Source organism: Schistocerca gregaria, chromosome 4, assembly GCF_023897955.1.
Source record: "Schistocerca gregaria isolate iqSchGreg1 chromosome 4, iqSchGreg1.2, whole genome shotgun sequence".
NCBI lineage: Eukaryota > Metazoa > Arthropoda > Insecta > Orthoptera > Acrididae > Schistocerca > Schistocerca gregaria.
In genome coordinates, this window is record NC_064923.1 from 81,780,105 (window position 1) to 81,802,450 (window position 22,346).

At 41.6% G+C, this 22,346-nt stretch overlaps 1 protein-coding gene and 1 long non-coding RNA gene across 2 annotated transcripts in view; both read right to left on the reverse strand.

Annotated features, from left to right (window-relative positions):
• Positions 1-5,596, reverse strand: part of LOC126267607 (Wilms tumor protein homolog) — a 100,477-nt gene extending 94,881 nt beyond the window's left edge. The window contains exon 1 of the mRNA XM_049972908.1: positions 5,559-5,596. Coding sequence (XP_049828865.1) covers positions 5,559-5,596 — 38 coding nt within the window. The remainder of the gene's footprint in view (positions 1-5,558) is intronic.
• A 224-nt stretch (positions 5,597-5,820) lies between these two features.
• The window catches only part of LOC126267312 (uncharacterized), a 42,479-nt gene continuing 25,953 nt past the window's right edge, over positions 5,821-22,346 (reverse strand). The window contains exon 3 of the long non-coding RNA XR_007548991.1: positions 5,821-8,035. This is a non-coding gene — a long non-coding RNA (uncharacterized LOC126267312). The remainder of the gene's footprint in view (positions 8,036-22,346) is intronic.

Genomic DNA, 22,346 nt, shown 5'->3' on the forward strand with positions numbered 1-22,346 from the left:
CTAATTTCTAGGGGACTGATAACCACAGCAGTTAAGTCCCATAGTGCTCAGAGCCATTTGAACCATCTGAACCCTTACATTTCTTAGAAACATACGGAAATAATATCAGTGCGTTACATTATTGACAGAGCTTTGTGAGCCGAGCCGAAGCAATATCCCAGAAGCTCAGCTCAGCTGCATTCCTAGCGTGCCAAGCATGCATGGACAGAATCGTCATAGGAAAAAAAAACCTCCTCATACACATTTTATTCCTGTACTTACAATTAAATGTTACGATCGCAGTCTCAATTGGAAGACATTCGACGATGAGTGAAGTAACGGACACCCTGATGACGGCTGTTGCTCTGGAAACAGAAATATCTGTACCATTCTTATGATTTGACATACTCCTCCCTTTGCGATCACTGTGTTCCATATCAAATCCATACCTTCCTTACGACTGAACATAGTCATTTCTTTTGCACATGTCGGAACATGCACACACACACACACACATACACACACACACACACACACACACACACACACACACACACACACACAGACACACACACACACACACACACACATACTTTATAAGCCTGTTGCTCAAGAGGAACCTATCACACACACCCTACTACTAGCTATAATACTTCGCCAATAACTGATTTTCGGCGATATGAAAAATCAACAATGAGTGGACATGTCTCATCAGTTCTTATTGCGAGTGGTACCACTGTATCTCAGAAAGAGAAACGTAGTCGTCTTAGAAATCAAAAGATGTTAAAAAAACACGACCATATTACTATCACTAGCAGTCTTGGTTCTCCAGATGCACACAAGTATCTATGTTAAAAGCTATACCGGCTTTCTAAATCGAGGTACGGAATTACCTCCGAATGAAGTGGTTTTTCCAGACAAATACCACGACATTGAATATAGATGGTGATCGCTGGAGTATATATTATCAGACCAGCAGTGCGGTTACATGTTACCGATGGTGCAAACTCATGATAAAATTACCGAATTTAGAAAGCGATTCATTTAAGGAACGTGGTATGAAGCTGTTATTTGCATCTCCCTCATGCCGCCGCTGGATATTTCTCCAGTATTTTTATTCTGTCTCGATGCCAGGTCAGAGGTTCAGTGATGTATCTACTGGGTTACAGGCGATGGTTGACTGAAGAGGACCACAAACAGCAGTAGATGGTGTGCTGGTTGAAATCGTAACAAACGTGCACACGTTTTTCATATCTCTGCTGGGACACTCTCCAGAAATGCTGTCTGGGATTTGGAATCAAGTCTTTCCATTCAACCACATACCTGCGTTGGGTCCAATGGAGAAGTCCGTTAATGAATACAACCACTATTGAATCATATTTATGGCATTCTCACATCTCGAAATAAGTCACCTTTCTCGAACCTATCTGCTACCGTAAAATTCAAAAGTGACTTTAGGTAGTCCCTACGTATCTTGCAACTGCCCTTCAGTCTCTGTGCTACCATCCCTGGAGCTTTGTGCATGTGATCGTTCCAATGAAAGTCGGAACTGAGTAGAAGTCGGAGAAAGCTATATCCACCACCTTCTGCAACCTATGTAGAAACAGGCTAAGCTGAGTTACTTTGACAGAAATATGTTTTGACCTTTCGATGGAAACGGGAACTGGGAGAAGACGAGGATTTTGCTAATGCATTGTGGTGCATCCCCAAATTACATACAGATACTACAGTCTGAAGCAGATCTGCGTCCCTCAAGGTCCATTCACGCCTATCACCCCAACATGCTATTATTCTGAACCATCCAAGAGAGAAAAATTACGACTTATAAAAGCTCCACTAACTTTATCCAATAGAGAACTCGAAAGATTTTTATCACATTTATCACATTTCTGCTTTCCAGCATAAAGCACATGTGACGATGCTATTAATATGCAGACCAGTTGAAAGTTTCATCACTTGTACTGTAGAAGAATGACCGTATCCTACAAACTATACTATAAGCCGAAGAGACCCTTCCAGTGTCATTTTTTATTATTTATTTATTTTTTTGCTGTAACACTCTTCATACAATGCCATACATTTTGTTGTTTCTATCACGACTTTGAGGTCTGTGGCAGATTCTAAACTGACATTAACACGTTCTGATCCATTGCTTCTCACAGAAAACTAGATGTCGCATGGTATATGTTGTTACTGCCACCAACATAACACAGCACATACACTGGATGATTTTAAATAAAAGACAGTTACAACTTAAGGAAACTGAAAGAGTTTCCAAACTGCAGTCGGAAGGTGATTTATGACCTGTACATTTAAACTCATCTGTCACAGTGACGGAATAAGTGATGTCTCTGCATTCTGTTTCGAGTGATTCCTCATACTGCATTCATGTATGCGATCATCGTCTCGATACTAGCCATCCCCAGAAGGTGTTGCCTCTCCACCCAAACTCTTTCTCAAACTCAAACAAGCGATGTCAGTCAGTCATTATGTGGTAACCAACAGCATACCAGTGGACAGATTGGATGGAAAAGACACCGTCGATGTACCCTAATAATAAGCATCACAGCTGATAGTGCCAACAATTTTAGCAAATTACAGTGATTTCAACACCGACCAATGATGCGACAACATGTTTCCCAATTTTACTATCATAGCTATACCGCCCCTTCTCTACTTTGCGAGTATCATTGCGAATGTAGACAGATGATTGTGCATTACGTCCATTTATTGATAATTCTCGAACATATACATCATCAAAGTATACCAGCCTGCACTCAAGATATTTCTAGCGCCTCGAGCATAGTGCTTAATTTACCATCTATCTCTATGTTACAGCTCCATCTCAATCGATCACCCCGTCCAGTCTCTGTTATCCTTTAACGCAGATGCATATAATTTTAGAGGCACATGGTTCTCCGTTTTCTTAAAAGCGTCAAATACAGTAGTGAACGCGCGTGTATCACTGTTACCTCAATAGACATACAGTAGAATGCTGCCTCGATGGAAAAAAGTAACTGTTTCCCTGGTCCCTTCGCTTAAATCTCGACGTTTTCTCGGATTCCTCTTACTGCCGCTTACTTATACCCATGTACAAGAATTGTTCTGCGCCAACCAGAAGACACGCAATTACTTCCTCAATTTCAGCGCATTTCAGCGTTATATTGATTTTTCATGTCACGTCTACCCACGCGATCATGACAACCTCTCGTTCCATGTTCTAAAACTACATGTTAATGTAGTACAGTTGCCAACACCTAGCGCAAATTCACTATTTTTCTGATTGGGGTGCGTAGCACTGTACTCGATTGCATCCAGTCTCCTCCGTCCACATATTGCACATTCGCAGTGCGTCTTCTCTGTTTTCTGTTTGTCTGTGTATGTGCATGTGTTGCGGATTGCTCCCAGCACCCGCAGTAGGCCCGAGTTAGCGTTTGAGTGTGGATCTGCTGCGCACTATATATCCAGACCGATGTTCGGAGGCGGATCCACCACACGTCACATCTGGGATGGGGCACACAGGTGGAGCAGCCGCGCGTTACATCTGAAGATGTGTTCTGTGTTCGATGTTGGGTCCACCAGCGGGAGGAAACCTTGTCAAGAATGTTTGTAAACTCTTTTGTTTTGTAAACTCTTTGGAGTATTATGAGCAACGCAGAATGTAAGTAGTACTGGGTATACCTCTGATGGAAACGCACGTATATTTTTAATTTTGTCTACACCAACGTAATTGATGGCTGTATGAAAATGGAGATTGTGAAGTCAGTGTGATATAGAAGAATGGGGTAAAAGAAAATCATAGCATAGCTTCACCAGTTATTTAGTCATCAGGAACTCACAACGTTAAATCAAAATTTCAGCCGCAAGAATGTACCCCTGGACGCAAGAACCGGAGCCAACAAGGAGAGAAAATTAAGATAAGTAAACAGTTTTTCTTCTGTGTATCTTACGCCTCTCGAAGCTTTTGAAAATAATGAAGAGACTAAGAGAAATTTAACGGCGATGTGTGGGTGGGTAAGATTTCACCCTCCTACTTCTGTGGCGAAGAAAGACCGCACGCTAACTGGACTTGCGCCACAGAATTTACTTTCACGTTTTGCACTTCATTAGAATATCTAAATTTTGTGTTTTCTCTTTCGCATCTTCATTTGCGTGCAACTGTACTAATTCCTTAACGATCAATTTCTTTTCTATTCATAGTGAGAAGAATGTTTTTATTCTGGAAACTTCTTGTATACTTTACCCTAGTGAGGTTTCGTAATTTCAGAACTGACTTCATAATTTCCTTATTCGATATATTACGCGTACATGGTCAAGATTGTTAAGAGCGTATAAGGATTTGGAGAGGAACTCTTGAAAGCTATTTGCTAGAGTGGCTGAAGAAACACAGTACAGAACAATATGTTCCTCTTTATTGTTAGTCTTACTGCTTATTTTATGATTCTAAGAGGTATGTGTTCATTTCAGATGCCGAACTCGTGGATAAAGAAAATAAATAAAAGACAAAAAGCTTTTTATTTTTGATTCATATGAGGCATCTGTTCAGACAGACCATAAAGGTCCAAGAATTGAAGAATGCCAATGTAAATATCACGTAAAAATTTAATTTTGTTATAAAACATAAATGTATACAAATGATACGGTACATAAGTAATGTAGAGCCTTAGCAGTATTTTATTTAGGAACCATGAATTACTTACAAAATATATGAAAAATTGATAGTACAACTTGCGTTTTTAACTTGAGGAATGCCATTGTACATAACCAGTTCCCTAAGTCTTCAGATCTCAGTTCTATTACCATAATCAATTCGTAATTTATGGCAAACACACACACACACACACACACACACACACACACACACATACATACAAAATATTTTCTGTCATACAACATTTTCCTCAATAGTACGGTCGAAATAAATCAGTAACATTTCCGTTTCTACTGTTATTCAGGGACACTTTTACCTACATCACAATACTACTACTACATCATTCAACACAGCGACTTCGCGTATCTGTTTCCGCATTTGTCTTCTTTCCGTGGTCAACTGCGGCCCTGAGACTACCTTCTGTAGCTTCACCATTTGCTCTCTCGTTAATACCACGTATCTTCGAGTATGCACGGAACTGCAAACTATGTTCGAACAATAGCAGCTCAACCTAATTTCATACTGTTACATAGTGTAGAATGTATCACAATCATCATACACTTCGGGCAGGAAGTCTTTTCAGTGATCAAACCAGTACACGATAACACTGGCATACGAAAATACAGATCGGGACACAAGGCGTGTGAAATTTTATAAGTATAGCTTGAGGGAAAAACTAAACTGCTAGATACACCGCATTAAAGTCAGCGTAATAATGTTTTTAGGAACAGGCATAAAAAATGTGAATTGTATAACACGAGCTTCGAGGAACATAAGCACTTTCTTGGTCACTGTGACAGGCGTTTTCTGTACCAGAAATTATCCTTCTGTCCTACAATACACGACAGCCGATCAAAAAGAACCATACATAAAGCACGCCTGTTACAGTAAGAGCACGGAAGTCGATATTTTGTAAGTGGAAACATACCTGCAAGAAACCAAATTTGGTTGTTTTACCTGAGGCATCATGGATGATAAATGCGACACCCCTCTACCCTATCGCGCAACTTCGCTACAAACATGGTCTTAACTAAGAAACACCTGCTCACAGTAAGCTATTAGTAGTCCATGGCGACAACACATTGGATCTACGTGCTGTGTTCGGATGGCTTCAGAGGTTTCACCACAGTAATTATGGCATCTAGGAACAGCCATCAACAGTCATTATAACTTGAAACGCGTCACCCATTGGTGAAAACAGTCAGTATTACGAATGTATCAGTATGATATAGTTCGTGATGCATGTAGGAATGGCGAAAATATTCGCTTTAATGAAAATCGAAGAACTGGGACATAGAAAAGGTAGGGGTAAACTGAAGTACATTTCTCTTCGTAAGGAACTGATTTCAATTAGAAAGGAAGTGTAAGACGATATGTGAACTTAATGTAGGATTCTCTCTAGCCCTAGAGCGAAAGGAAGACCTGTATCTCGGCACCGAATAGTCCGTAACTTCACACATAACGTAACAAATTGCTGGCGTTCTTTCGTGACCTCAGGAGAGCGTTTTGCGCCGTATTCCTTTGATATGAAACAAACAGTACCAAAAAACAACTTCACGAAACTGCAGCACACCGTGGGAACAAAATAGGAGTATCAGTCTGAAGAGAACGAGTCACCGCGTAACAGTGTAATCCCACCCGCAACACGAGTTATCAAGTCCCAGTTCGAAAGTCTGGCCAAGTGGGACCGGTATTGGTGCCACATCTTACATACAATGCTGGGACAGTACCATCTGTTTGGACGATTGAAAGGTCGTCAGCGTGGTGTAATGGTTGTTTATGTACGTGACCATTACGGCACTCCAACCCCCGTTCTCGATATCAGTAATATCATACTACTTTTCTGCGAAGTAACCGACTTTTTTGTGACAATATTCACATTTGATATTATTAATGTATAGGTACTCCGATGTATCGATATATTACAGTGATATGGTTCTTGTGTGTATTCATTTCTGTGAGACTGTCATAATCTTTGACTTACTTGTAACCGTTTTGGCGCGAATGCGCACAGAGCAGTATTTGTTTCACTTTGTAGAAGTTGTTATTTCGCTTTGTAAAAGAGCAGTCAAGCCTTGTGTTTGTTTAAAGTGGAAATTAAATGTATGAAGATTGATACAAAACTGTTTTCTTGATGATGTGACAATTAAGAAGAAGTATATGTGAATTTACAAGAAGTTTAATAAAAATGTGGATCGTGAGCACCAAGTCAAAAATTATTTCTACCATACCATTGTTCTGATCTGGGACTGTTTGGTCATCAAGAATTTCCCGAAAAACACATTTGTTAGGTCTTCAAATATTGCTAAAATACAAATCTGGACCTTCTAGCAGTCAAAGTGGAATCACCCTAGAATCAACAAGATGAGCCATAACAACTTCGACGAAATCTACGGGGGAATCCATTCAAGATAAGTGCCAAAATTAATGACTTTCTTACAGTGACTTCATTATTTGCATTCTGACGATACTGTCCACAGTCAATAACTTAGTTGTTTGCCCGATAAAGCGAACATATGCTGCGTGAGCAACATTATTAATCTGATTTCTAACCTACTTTGCAAGTGGTGGTATTGTTAGAGTGGGAATAAGTTTCGATGAGCTCATTGCTTGCGATAAGTAGTGGTATAATGGACCGACGTACATTCTTATCAGAGAGGCAATGAAGTCTGCAGTGTAGTGAAGCAGAGAAATGATATACGAATGCCTTTTCCGAAAGAGTAAAGTACCAGTGCTCCTAGCTTCAAAGCTTAATTTTCGTAGCGCCTATCATGACCAGGTAACAGTTTACTGTGAGTTAACTTGTGATCGATCATAGTAGTGAGTTGAAGGGGACAATCACATGTAACAGAATTAAACTTCTTCTCATACGAGATGATGCGAAGTTCAGAAGACACAGTGGTTGTGGATTTGAGGACAGGCTCCACCAGAGAGTATGTTCTGGCGGTATCTGACTCCACATGCGAGAGTCGTCACCAGCAGGCACAATCAATACGGATTGGAGAGAGCAGATGTGCATTCCAGTGAGCAACTCTTACTTATAAGTCATATCCCAGTAGTTATCTTTTATAGCATCATTTTCTATGAGAATTCCCTTTTGGTACCGATATGTTCGGTGCGTGGGGGTCACAGTAAATGCAGCCGCGGCGGAGAGATTTCTCTCAGCCGCAGTTGTGTGATTTGTTCTGCAGACACGAGGTACGGGGTTCGTATCGGGAGAGCGGAACCAGGCTGCAGGTCGCTGTGTGGCGTCGTGGCTCGCAGCTCAGGGGAACCCCAGGGCAGCAGCGCTAGTGGGCCGCAGCTGGCGAAGTCTCTTCCTTCTGTGGCGGACACGGAGGAGTGGGGCCCCGGGTTCGATCCCCGTCACACTACAAGACGGCCGGCCGCTGCGCTGCGATCCACCTGAAAAATAGCCAGGGGTGCTCTCTCAGACAGATGTGCCACCAACGAACCAATCGGCAACAAGTGAGTTATATTTTGTAACATGGGTTATAATACATAAATTACACGTGAGAGATGAAAAAGAATCGGTACCATCAAGTCGAGTATTTCCTCAGCATGAAACTCAGTTTTGTCAGTAACCTGCACCAGCAATTAAATGGGCCCCGAAGGGAAACGCGGACAGTAGAAAAGCAGAGCGCATTATTATATAAATTATCTGTATTACTAACAAGGGAAACTCCCCATCGCACCCCCTTCAGATTTAGTGGCAAAATAGCCATCAAAAACTGAACACACATCAAGAGTGAAAACATGAATAACGTATATTGCACTGTGAAAAAAGAAACAAAATAGAAACAAATAATGGTCAAAGATGTGGAACATTGAGAGCGTTGGAAGAATTATGGAGTCCTGGTTCTACGTTCACGGCGGTAAACTGCCAAGAGGAAGATCCCTTTTCAAATCATCCTATTGCCTGATTTTTTCACGAATTATGAACTGTCCGTCCAGTCCGTACAACGAAAAACCAGTCCAGAGCTGCAAATTTTATTTTTTTTATTCGGTCGATGACTAGTTTCGGGCAGAGACCCATTTTCAAATCATCCTACAGGGCGGAAAACCAAATTCACACTCCTGAATAACAGAGCTGTTACTAAATTTTTAAGCATATACCGAAAATACAGAACATATCGTTTCAAGACTTAAGTAACATAGTCAAAAATGGTATTTCCGGAGATGTGAAAACCGTGCAAAAAATGTGCAAGGAACGGTTACAGATATCTGGCGGTATATGCTGCAACTGTTCGTTGCATGTATGTCACTGAATCAGCTGTTTCCCTCTCGGGCTAACATATATTATTAACTATATTAAAATACGTAATTACATATAATGCATTTACTTAAAACAAATTAATTTACAAATACATATGAGAAATGAAATACATAGTTTAATATTCCCCATCATTACCCTGGAATTCCCTGTCGCTTTTGTGATGGTTGCAATCTATGTCGATCATCTCTAACTTATTACCTGCAACCAAACATAATAATAATAATAGTATATTATTAAATAAAAAAATACTTGCATGAAGTGCTTCTATACTTTTAATACATAGTAATGCATTAACGTAATTTTTAAATAAATCAGAATATTATTTATGGAAGGTGTCTGCGCTATAACGGAAAATCTGTAAATGTTCTTAAATTTTTTAATTAAACCAACTAATCAAAGAAGTACATTTAAATAAGGAAATATTAGTAGAGAGAAGAAGAATTCTAACCTACAGTACTTCAGTAATGGAATACATCGATCATTATGGGCTCTATTGTGTTTTATTAAAATCGTGCTATTAGCTAATTTTGGCCATGAGCCATTATCAAGCACCACAAATAAACCAGCGTGAAAGAGCGTCACATGTCTGCAGAGATCGTCACTTACAAATAAAGCACACCATAATTCACATTAACATAACCAAATTTACAGCGCAATAACATCGGTTACATTTGCTATGTCATGTATATATCGTACTCATCACATAAATATCGTGCTGATGTCACATTCATAAAAGCACAAGTCGTTCTTCATCGTAACATACACTAAGCGCTCCAGCCTGACAGCTGAAACAACTGACACGATATTGTCAAGGATGTACTTACTTCCAAACACTGTTAACCTGTATATAACTATGTGCAATTATGTTACATTTACTGCTCACGTGTCAGACTTAGTTGAAGTATTATGCACTCGGTAATCGGTGACGAAGTTCACTTAAGGGCATATATATTCTTTACAGTAAATTAAAATCATATATGAAAGCGTAAATGTCATGAAAATTATACAGAGAAAGAGTCTACTTATTACTGGTGCGCCAGACCGCGAATATATTGTAGAGACTTGACATTACATACTGATACACGGAGACCAGGTTAATGAAATATTGTACACACGAATGATTAATAAGGATACAAATTTCAAAAATATTTCAAGTTTATATTATCTGTGATAGATCAATGGGACCAAATAACGATTTATGACAAACAAATTTGTAACTACAGTTCTGCCGTGTATTATTCTGCCATATATTACACCAAGATGCGTTGGAAGTGATAATAGGAACCACTAAAGATATACCTCTATCAGTATACTTGAAATTCGTTGCAACAATACTGCACGCAGACAAATGAGAAAACATCTTTCTCAAAACCAAGTGCATGTATCTTACATTAAGCAAAACACATCGTATAAACCACATTATGCGTCTGGAACATAGAGGTAACAATAATTCTAAGACATTCATGGAATAAAAATATGGGCTACTACAAACATTATCATAGGTCATCATTGTGTGTGAAGATTACACACAGAGATCGTCGTAATGACATTTCATACAGAAGAAGTTTTTTAAGCTAGAACTAAAGAAAACAATGCAGATATTTGGAAAGGGAATCAAATTTTAGGGAGAAGGAATAAAATTTTAGCGATTTTCCAATAACATTCTAATTTTGTCAGAGACTTCAAAAGACTTCGAGCAACCATTTAGCGAAATGAATAATGTCTTGAAAATCGAGAGATCAACAAAATTAAAACGATGGTAATGTGATGTAGTCGAATCAAATCAGGCGATACTGATGGAATTAGATTAGCAAATGAGACACTTAAAAGTGGTAAATGATTTGTGCTGTTTTAGCAGCATATAACTGATGATGGCTGAAGTAGAGGAAAAGACAAACTCATTAACATCAAATACCACCTTGTATTTAGGGAGTATCTTCAGAAGGTATTTGTCTGGAGTGTAGGTTTATGTGGAAATGTAGAGTGGACGATCAACAGCTCAGACAAAAAGGGAAAAGAAGCTTTCTAAATTTGGTTCTACAGAAGAAAGTTGAAGATAAGATGGGTAGACTGGATTGTGAATGAGGTGGCACTAAGTCAAACTGGGGAAAAAAGAAATATATGGAACAACGTGAGTAAAATAAGAGTTCGGTTTGACAGGACACATCACGAGGCTCAAAGAATCGCTTGATTATGGTAAATGGGTTCAAATGGATATAGGTATCAATACTTGGGCAGAGATGGAGAGGCTCGCACAGAATACACTAGTGTGACTTGCGTGGAGAGCTTCAACAAACCAGTGTTAGGACTGAAGAACACACAACACAGTACACTCCGTAAATTCTATAAAGCAGCCTTCACTTCTCAAGAAAATAGGTCCAAAGTAAATTTAATAAACATAGCAAGCACGTTTGTAAAGAGCATGTTTGTTGTTTTTCACTTGAATGTTACAACGAACTTCACTGTGAAGCGCCCTATATGAAAATATGCGTCATAAATATTGTCTAAGAAACAAAACACCACCATGAAACAACAATAGTGGGTAAGAATAAGGTCAAAAACACAGGACGTGAAACATCAGCGTCCTATATGAATTTGCATAACTAACATTGCAAGATTTAGATTAACCATATTGTAATAAATTATAATTTAATCGTAAGCTTAGCATGTGAATGAGAAATTTATTGTCGGCCAATGTGGCCGAGCAGTTCTAGGCGCTACAGTGTGGAACCGCGCCACGGATGCTGTCGCAGGTTCGAATACGGCCTCGGGCGTGGATATGTGTGATGTCCTTAGGTTAGTTAGGTTTAAGTAGTTCTAAGTTCTAGGGGAGTGATGACGTCAGATATCAAGTCCCATAGTGCTTAGTGTCATTTGAACCATTTGAAAAATTTATTCTGAGTGATGGCCTGATTACGAGCTAAAGTAAGAAACGCATAAAGACGTGTGTAATTGACTTAGCTTAAAATGAATTTTGCTTAGTAGCTGGTATCCGAATGAATAAAATTAATAAAAAAAATATCGTACAATGGCGCAGTCGAGGGCTCTCAGTCGCCAAACAAGCCAAGAGATTTTTAAAATAAGATTACTAAACTCTTACAGACTGGTCAGTCTAGGATTTTCATCGTTCCTACCTCAACCCTTTTAATATTTTCGTCCGATGGATGTGCCTCACTATTCAATGCAATCGAAATGTTTTTATGACTTTATTAAATTCTATAGACTTTCCTGATTACATTGATATACACATAATAGGGTTTAAAATTAAAAATGACCTATATATACCAAATTTTAAAGTTATGATCATATATGCCGCCACGCCCTCTTTATTTCTGTTACAGAAACCAGTATTATTTCGAAAAGAACTGTGAAGTTCCTTTTTCCCAGTGATTACAAGTATGTTGCATTATATTTCGCTAAAGCAGTTTTTTCATGTGCTATATATATTTGTGGAAGTACTCGTTTTTTTTTTTTTTTTTTTTTTTTTTTTTTTTTTTTTTTTTTTTTTTGTCATCAGTCTACTGACTGGTTTGATGCAGCCCGCCACGAATTCCTTTCCTGTGCTAACCTCTTCATCTCAGAGTAGCAGAGGCCGGTATTTGATATTAGTAGACTTCTCTTGGCCAGAAATGCTTTTTTTGCCATAGCGAGTCTGCTTTTGATGTTCTCCTTCCTCCGTCCGTCATTGGTTATTTTACTGCCTAGGTAGCAAAATTCCTTAACTTCATTGACTTCGTGACCATCAATCCTGATGTTAAGTTTCTCGCTGTTCTCATTTCTACTACTTCTCATTACCTACGTCTTTCTCCGATTTACTCTCAAACCATACTGTGTACTCATTAGACTGTTCATTCCGTTCAGCAGATCATTTAATTCTTCTTCACTTTCACTCAGGATAGTAATGTCATCAGCGAATCGTATCATTGATATCCTTTCACCTTGTATTTTAATTCCACTCTTGAACCTTTCTTTTATTTCCATCATTGCTTCCTCGATGTACAGATTGAAGAGTACGGGCGAAAGGCTACAGCCTTGTCTTACACCCTTCTTAATACGAGCACCTCGTTCTTGATCGTCCACTCTTATTATTCCCTCTTGGTTGTTGTACATATTGTATATGACCCGTCTCTCCCTATAGCTTACCCCTACTTTTTTCAGAATCTCGAACAGCTTGCACCATTTTATATTGTCGAACGCTTTTTCCAGGTTGACAAATCCTATTAACGTGTCTTGATTTTTTTTTAGCCTTGCTTCCATTATTAGCCGTAGCGTCAGAATTGCCTCTCTCGTGACTTTACTTTTCCTAAGGCCAAACTGATCGTCACCTAGCGCATTCTCAATTTTCTTTTCCATTCTTCTCTAAATTATTCTTGTAAGCAGCTTCGATGCATGAGCTGTTAAGCTGATTGTGCGATAATTCTCGCACTTGTCAGCTCTTACTGTCTTCGGAATTGTGTGGATGATGCTTTTCCCAAAGTCAGATGGTATGTCGCCAGACTCATATATTCTACACACCAACGTGAATAGTCGTTTTGTTGCCACTTCCCCTAATGATTTTAGAAATTCTGATGGAATGTTAGCTATCCCTTCTGCCTTATTTGACCGTAAGTCCTCCAAAGCTCTTTTAAATTCCGATTCTAATACTGGACCCCCTATCTCTTCTAAATCGACTCCTGTTTCTTCTTCTGTCACATCAGACAAATCTTCACCCTCATAGAGGCTTTCAATGTATTCTTCCCACCTATCTGCTCTCTCCTCTGCATTTAACAGTGGAATTCCCGTTGCACTCTTGATGTTACCACCGTTGCCTTTAATGTCACCAAAGGTTGTTTTGACTTTCCTGTGTGCTGAGTCTGTCCTTCTGACAATAATATCTTTTTCGATGTCTTCACATTTTTCCTGCAATTTTTTTTGTCGTCTTAGCTTCCCTGCACTTCCTATTTATTTCATTCTTCAGCGACTTGTATTTCTGTATTCCTGATTTTCCCGGAACATATTTGTACTTACTCCTTTGATCAATCAACTGAAATATTTCTTCTGTTCCCCATGGTTTCTTTGCAGCTACCTTCTTTGTACCTATGTTTTCCTTCCCAACTTCTGTAATGGCCCTTTTTAGAGATGTCCATTCCTCTTCAACTCTGCTGCCTACTGCGCTATTCCTTATTGCTTTATCTATAGCGTCAGAGAACTTCAAACGTATCTCGTCATTCCTTAGAACTTCCGTATCCCACTTCTTTGCGTATTGACTCTTCCTGACTAATGTCTTGAACTTCAGCCTACTCTTCATCACTACTATATTGTGATCTAAATCTGCTCCTGGGTACGCCTTACAATTCAGTATCTGATTTCGGAATCTCTGTCTGACCATGATGTAATCTAATTGAAATCTTCCCGTATCTTCCGGCCTTTTCCAAGTATACCTCCTCCTCTTGTGATTCTTGAGCAGGGTATTCCTCCTCTTGTGATTCTTGAACAGGGTATTCGCTATTACTAGCAGAAACGTGTTACAGAACTCAATTAGTCTTTCTCCTCTTTCATTCCATGTCCCAAGCCCATATTCTTCTGTAACCTTTTCTTCTACTCCTTCCCCTACAACTGCATTCCAGTCGCCCATGACTATTACATTTTCGTCCTCCTTTACATACTGCATTACCCTTTCAATATCCTCATCACACCTTCTCTGTCTGTTCATCTTCAGCTAGTGACGTCGGCATGTATACCTGAACTATCGTTGTCGGTGTTGGTCTGCTGTCGATTCTGATTAGAATAACCCAGTCATTGAACTGTTCACAGTAACACACCCTCTGCCCTACCTTCCTCTTCATAACGAATCCTACACCTGTTATACCATTTTCTACTGCTGTTGATATTACCCGATACTCATCTGACCAGAAATCCTTCTCATCCTTCCACTTTACTTCACTGACCCCTACTATATCTAGATTGAGCCTTTGAATTTCCCTTTTCAGATTTTCTTGTTTCCCTAGCACGTTCAAGCTTCTGACATTCCACGCCCCGACTCGTAGAACATTATCCTTTCGTTGATTATTCAATCTTTTTCTCATGGTAACCTCCCCCTTGGCAGTCCCCTCCCAGAGATCCGAATGGGGGACTGTTCCGGAATCTTTTGCCAATGGAAAGATCATCATGACACTTCTTCAACTACAGGCCACATGTCCTGTGGATACACGTTACATGTCTTTAATACAGTGGTTTCCATTGCCTTCTGCATCCTCATGTCGTTGATCATTGCTGATTCTTCCGCCTTTAGGAGCAATTTCCCACCCCTAGGACAAGAGAGTGCCCTGAACCTCTATCCGGTCCTCCGCCCTCTTTGACAAGGCCGTTGGCAGAATGAGGCTGACTTCTTATGCCGGAAGTCTTCGGCCGCCAATGCTGATTATTTATCAAAATTTAGGCAGTGGCGGGGATCGAACCCAGGACAGAAGATGTTTCCATTATGAATCGAAGACGCTACCCCCCTTTTTTTTTAATTGCTCTACCAACTTGTTTTTAATTTAATTTAATTTAATTTTATTTTATTTTTTAATTTTTTTTCCAGGAAGGCAGGGTAAACAAACATTCTTTATTCGTACAATTGTGCTGTCCTAGGGATAAGAAAAGTATCGAGACAGCAAAAACAATTTAGAAACCAAAAAATCAACACAAAGGCCGCCCTTTTTTTTTTTTTTTTTTTTTTTTTTTTTTTTTTTTTTTTTTTTTTTTTTTTTTTTGTAACAGGAATAAAGTAAATGACAATCCTAGTCACGGGCGGACCCCCCAGCTATCGGGAGGATTGTGAAAAACACTTCCTAAAAAATTGGAAAAGTAAGTCCTGTATTTCGTATGTCTCCGTATGAGCTCGTGTTGTTCTTGTAAATACATCCAATAATCCATCACGGACTTAATATCGTACGAAAACAAATATTTCGTCGCATGTCCAGCGATCCAATTGACCGCATATGTCTTTTGTTTGGGAAAAAAGGTCTTGTCCGGTAGAAAAAGTACATCCGATGTGATTTCTGTGTAGTTAGTGCGCTGAAGGAAGGCCAGTATTCGACGCGTAAGCATCCAGACGTCCCTCGCTGCGCCACACACTAAACCATGTTCTTCCGTTGCTAACAGTCCACAGTTGGTGCAAAGAGGAGAATCGACCATATGAATTGTACGTAATCGACTCCTGGTCACAAGTTTACGGTTTATAAGAATATACCACATCGATCTCGCTGCTGTTGACAGTAATGGAGTATGCACTGCACACCAAATGTGGTTCCACGTTCTCGACGGGTATTTGAATTCCATTATATTGCGGCCATGGTGATCCATCAAGCATCTATAGATCTCCCGAGTCGTGGGTATTCTCGTCGAAGGTACTTTCAGACGAACATAACTGTAATCAACAAGAAATGAGGCAATGTGTGCAAGAGAAGGCGAAATATTGCCCATAGCAATAGGGAGTTCGTACGAAGGCGGAACAAGTACTTCTATCAGAGCTGACGTTATGGTATGCCTTCTTTGTTGCCAATTTCGTATCATCGCTCGCATGTAAAGCGCCAGAGCTTTGTTTCTCACGTTTGTGAGGTTGAGGCCACCGTTCCGGAACTGTAGCGTTAACGTATTATATTTGATCTTAAATAACATCCCAGTACTAACATAGTAACCAAAGGCACCCATGAGGCGATCTGCAATACCCTTCGGTATTGGTAGGATCTGCGCTAAATGGGGCAGTCGTGACGCTATGTGAACGTTGGTGTATGCCACACGTTGGATCATGTCAAAGGCTCTCAGTGAGTTGTTGCGTATCGTCAGACGAACATTCTGCAGAAGCCGCCGAGAACTCGCCGCCGCCGACCGCCGTAGTGAACGGGTAAATGTAATCCCCAGACATCTCAGCGATTCCACCGTCTGAAACGGTCCCGATACGTCTTCCAGACCCCGTCCAATGTGCATAATTTTGGATTTCGTCACGTTAACGACACTGCCTGCCGCCGTCCCGTAAGAGTCTAGATGTTCAACAGCCTGACGCACTTCATGTCCTGATCTGACAAGGAGGATCATGTCGTCCGCATATGCGCGGCAAACGAAAGAGTTCTCATTAAGCGCTATCCCAATAAGTGAGCGCCTCATAACACACATCAGCGGCTCAAGCGCTACCGCAAACAGCATCATGGAGAGTGGGCACCCTTGTCGGACTGAGCTGTTAACGGGAATCGAGCCCGCTTCCCGGCCGTTTACAATCACCTTCGATGTAGCCCCTCGTATTAGCCTCATAACGATGGAGATGAAAACAGGTGGAATCGCCATTCGGCTCATGACAGACGCCAAGAAGTCATGGTTTATCCTATCGAACGCACGATCGATGTCCACAGATATCATCGCTGCTCGCATTTTACACGTTTCCGCAAGGGCGATAACGTCACGGTATTCATTTAACGCCGAGGAGATGTTGCTTCGCACCCCTAGGCAAGCCTGATCAGGGGATATTATCCTGGATATCGCCAGCTTGAGACGAGACGCTAGTAGTCTTGCAAAGATTTTATAATCGGTGTTTAGCATAGTGAGAGGCAGATGCTGATTAACATTGCGACTCCCCGCCATCTTCGGGATGGGAAGAAGAAAGCCCGTCACAAAATCCGACGGTAGGCGCATGTCCGGACGCATCGCCTCATTGTACATCGACACCAACTGTGGCATCATCATGTCCACGAATTCTCGATAAAACTCTAGCGTAATTCCATCTGGCCCTGGTGATTTATGGGCAGCTCCTTTTTTGAGTGCCACCTTTATGTCGTCTTCTGTGAGTGGCTCCATAAGCGCTGCCTTATCCGTCTCTGTCAGTGTCGTTTGCAGATGTTGCAGTATCTCTTCCCCCACGAGACGGTCCGTCGGTGTACCGGCATAGAGGTGGCGGAAATGCTCTAAAATTCATTTGCAATGTCCCGTTGTCTTGTCAGTTGACGGCCATCTAAACCGTGGAGCACTGTTACCAATGCTCGGCGGTAACGTTTATGTTCCCGCGACACATGGTGCATCGAGGTACGTTCCCCAGTGATGGTGTCGAGACATCTTGCCCGTATTGGGATGCCACCCAGTCGTCGTCGCGTGATCGATAGGATTTGTGCCTTGACACGATGAACTTCCGCTTGATGTTCTGGAGACGGCACCTGGAAGGACAGCTCACGAAGCATTGTGTAATAATAATCAAGAGTGTCTCTTTGCCATCTCGTCTTATCCCGACCATACTGTATGAGCGCTCTTCTTATTGCCGGCTTAGTACACTCGAGCCACCATTGAAGCACGGAGGTATATGTTGGTAGACGGCGTTGACATGTGGCCCATACCTCCTCGACTCTCTGACGACATTCGGTGTCTGCCAAAAGTGACGAATTGAGCTTCCATGTCCCGCGGCTTCTCCACACACTTTGCCTAGGGAGTGATATGGTACAAATGTAAGCCAGATGATCAGTAAATGCCGCAGGCCATCGTTCCGCGTCGATCACCTTATCCTGTAGGCCAACCGAAACATATATTCGATCGAGTCTGCTCGCTGAGTGACTGGTATAAAAAGTATATCCCTCACGGTTCCTATGAATCATGTGCCAGGTGTCGCTTAACTCCAGATCCCGGCATAGCACATGCAATTCACGAGAGGTATTGTAATGTGGAGTCTGGTCTTTTTGGGCTAAAACACAATTGAAGTCACCACCTATAATGAAATGATCGAATCTGCCGGTAAATAAGGGCACAATCTCTTCCGAATAATATCTCGCACGCGCCCGTCTGTTGTCGGTGCCGGAAGGGGCATAAACATTGAGAATGCGAATTCGATTAACAGTTATCGCCAGTCCTCGTGCCGAAGGTAGATAAGCCAGGTCGCGAACCGGAATCCCGTCCCGGACCAATATTGCCGTTCCACTGTCGTTATTCGAGTGCGGCGAGGTGTAGGAGATGTAGCCATGGACTTCCTGGAACTCAGGAATGTAGAGTTCCTGCACCATCAGTATATCCACATCCGACGCGTATATCATGTCCCTAAACAACTGCTGTTTAACGGGCGATCTAATGGTATTTACATTCACTGTCCCTATTCTGTATGCCTGGGGTCGAGTAGCTGTCATCTCCACATGATGTTAAAATGACAAAGTTGCACCGTATCGACAGTCCCTTTGCACATCCGCAGAGGGTCGCCCGACGGACGTGTCCCTGCGGTATTAGGTTTCTTGAGATGCAGACGGCCGGCCGCGGTGGTCTCGCGGTTCTAGGCGCGCAGTCCGGAACCGTGTGACTGCTACGGTCGCAGGTTCGAATCCTGCCTCGGGCATGGATGTGTGTGATGTCCTTAGGTTAGTTAGGTTTAAGTAGTTCTAAGTTCTAGGGGACTGATGACCACAGCTGTTAAGTCCCATAGTGCTCAGAGCCATTTTTGAGATGCAGACGGATGCGAGTCCCCACCAGTAGAATGGTCCGCATCGGTGATTTCATCGTCCTGCTCATACCAGCTGATATCATTGTGGTGCTCCAAATTTTCCTGTGCATTATTGATGAGTGACAGCTGTTGTTCTTTTGCAGCTTTAGACTCCACCGCAGAAGGGGTAGCAGGCCCCTGAGCGGATGTGTCGTCTGAGCGACATGACATCTTTGCACTGTCCGAATTCATATGGTCTGCGACATCGGAAGCTTGTGGTTCCAAGTCAGACAGGTCCATAGTGTTAGTCTCCTCTGGGCTCCCAAGAAGAGAAGATAGCGTCTCCGAAGAGTTTAGTCGGCGCTTCTTGCGGCGCTTTGGCGAGCGTTGTTTGCGGGCCCTCACCTCAGCCTCTGGTGTCGGTGAATCTTGTATCTCCTGCAGTTTCGCCGTCGCCACAACGCCCTGGGGTCGTTCCACTTCAGCCTCCATGCCTGTTGTGACGATGTCAACCTCTTTTTGCACCACCTGTAATGTCTGGGATTGGAGGTTGGTCGGAGCTATTCCTTCGTCAGTGGGGTCCGAAGGCGCCTCAATCAACTGCGGCGTCGGTTCGATAGTGCGTTTCCGACCTCGGCGTTACCTCCCCGCGAAGCGCCGCCACGTAAGTCATCGGCAGTGACGTTGGTGTAGTCGGATTCTGGAGGTCTCCGCTGGGGAGTTGCACGAGTCTCCTCTGCATAAACGCAGATCGAAGATGTCCTTCACCACCACACCCGGAGCATGTCCGGGGCTGTCCATCATAGATGACAATAGCTCGACAGCCGCCGATGTTGATGTACGATGGCACATGTTTCGTAAGGGCAATTCGCACCTGTCGGACACCATTGAGCACTGGATACGTGCTAAAACTTGCCCAACGTTCGGCCGTATGACTGATAACTCTGCCATATGGCTGGAGCGATTCAGTGACCAATGATTCTGGTACCTCGAAAGGCAGCTCGAAGACTCGAATCGTACGCACGCCCAGGCCCGAATGAGCGACTAAAACTTCGCCAATATGACCATCGGAGTGTCGGAACTGGAATCCTCGTTTGGCGGCTTCAATGATTGTTGAAAGTAACCTATGTATCAGTTCTTCAGGTAAGAAACTCCCACAAGGCATGCCTTCTGGTGATTCAAATTTTTGTGGTAGCTATGGTGCTGTTTGTAGTGGATTTGTTGTTGTTGATGTGGGATCTTATATTCCTTGATAAAGGAAGTGGCGAAATGTAAACGATTTGATAGCGAAGGCTGTCTGGAAGTAACTGAACAAGAAACTATCAGGTAGGCTTAGCGTCAAAATTAGTTGCTCTGTGTAGATCCTGTAATAAAACTACCTCTAAAATGACTTCGAACATTGTGCATAATTCATATGACGTGAATTTGAAGATAGTGTATGCAATGCTTGCAATAGGAAAAGGAAAAAAGGCTACTCAAACGTTTTGTAGTTTGATGGACCTTCCCCCTCCTCCCAGCAGGTTCATCAAGTACATAAAAATACTGTTAGGTACATTGGCGGTTGTGTCTAAATCATCTATGACACCTGCACTAGAAGAAACCGTAAATATTAGTGGAACCAGGGAAATTGCTGTTGCACTTGATGGGAGATGGTAACGTCGAGGACATCGTTCTTTGAGTGGTGTTGTAAGCGGTACTTCTCTGGAGAATGGAAAAGTTGTTGATGTTGAGTGCATATCTAAGTACTGCCACACCTGCCACAGTAACACTGAAGGACATATTGAATATCAGTGTTCTAAGAATTATGGAGGTATAAAGTGTGATGGAGCTCGAAAAATATTTCAGAGGTCGGTGCCAGTTTATACCGTTAGATATATGAAGTACATAGGCGATGGGGACTCTAATGCTTTCAATAAAGTTAATGGGTTCAATGTTTATGGTGATACCTTGCTAAAAAAAAACTGGAGTGTTGTGGACATCTGCAAAAGGGGATGGGTGCTAGATTGAGGAAGCTACGAAGAGAAATGAAAGGAAAGTTGCTATCTGATGGAAAATCTCTGTCTGGCCGAGGCAGAGTGACAGAAACTGAAACAGACCTTCTTCAGAGTTATTATTGACTGGCCATTAGACGAACTGCACCTCTGAATGACGTTACAGCAATGAGAAAAGCCATATGGGCCACCTGCTTTCAAAAGGAGTCCACAGGTGACCACACTTTTCACGGACTTTGCCCTAAAGGAGCAGATTCTTGATGTGGTTAGCAAAAAGCAAAAGAAAGTGGTCAAATATATCATCATAACCATTCTCTTCCTGAACCTGTTATAAATGAAATAAAACCAATTTTTAGAGCCCTGAGTGACCCTCCTTTGCTTAGTAAATGTCTTCATGGGGGCACTCAGAATACAAATGAAAGGTTCAACCATTGCATATGGGAAAGATTAACCAAGAATGTTTTTGTAGGACTAAATACATTAAAAAGTGGTGTACTAGATGCAGTGATATGTTGCAATGATGGAGTGATAGGAAGGTTGGAAGTCCTGAGAAATGTAGGCATAAAATGTGGCTCTAATATGGAAGGTCAATTTCTTGCGTGTGACAGACAACGGGTGCAAGAAGCTGAAAGATTCGCTCTCCAAGTTACCAAAGAAGCAAGAGGTGGTAAAAGGAATGCCAAGAGGAAGCTTGAAGATGAAGAAATGCTGCAGGATGAAGACTATGCTTTAGTAATGTTCTGAGGCACAGTTATTTTGGACTCCTATCTTCATGCGCAATTTCCCACAAGTTGTACTTTTCAGAATTCAGTTACAAATATTTCCTAAAGTTTATAAAGCATTACTCAATTTTTTTCTGTAACTTGCAATAGTTCCTACATATGCAGTAGACCGAAACATTATTGCAGAATCAACTAAATTATAGAAAAAATTAACATTTTTACTAGGAAAAAAATTATAAAAATTAAAATGTAAGACGTGATACTTTTTTTTCCTTGTAATATACATAATAGGTGGAATAAAATGCGTCTACTATCACATCCA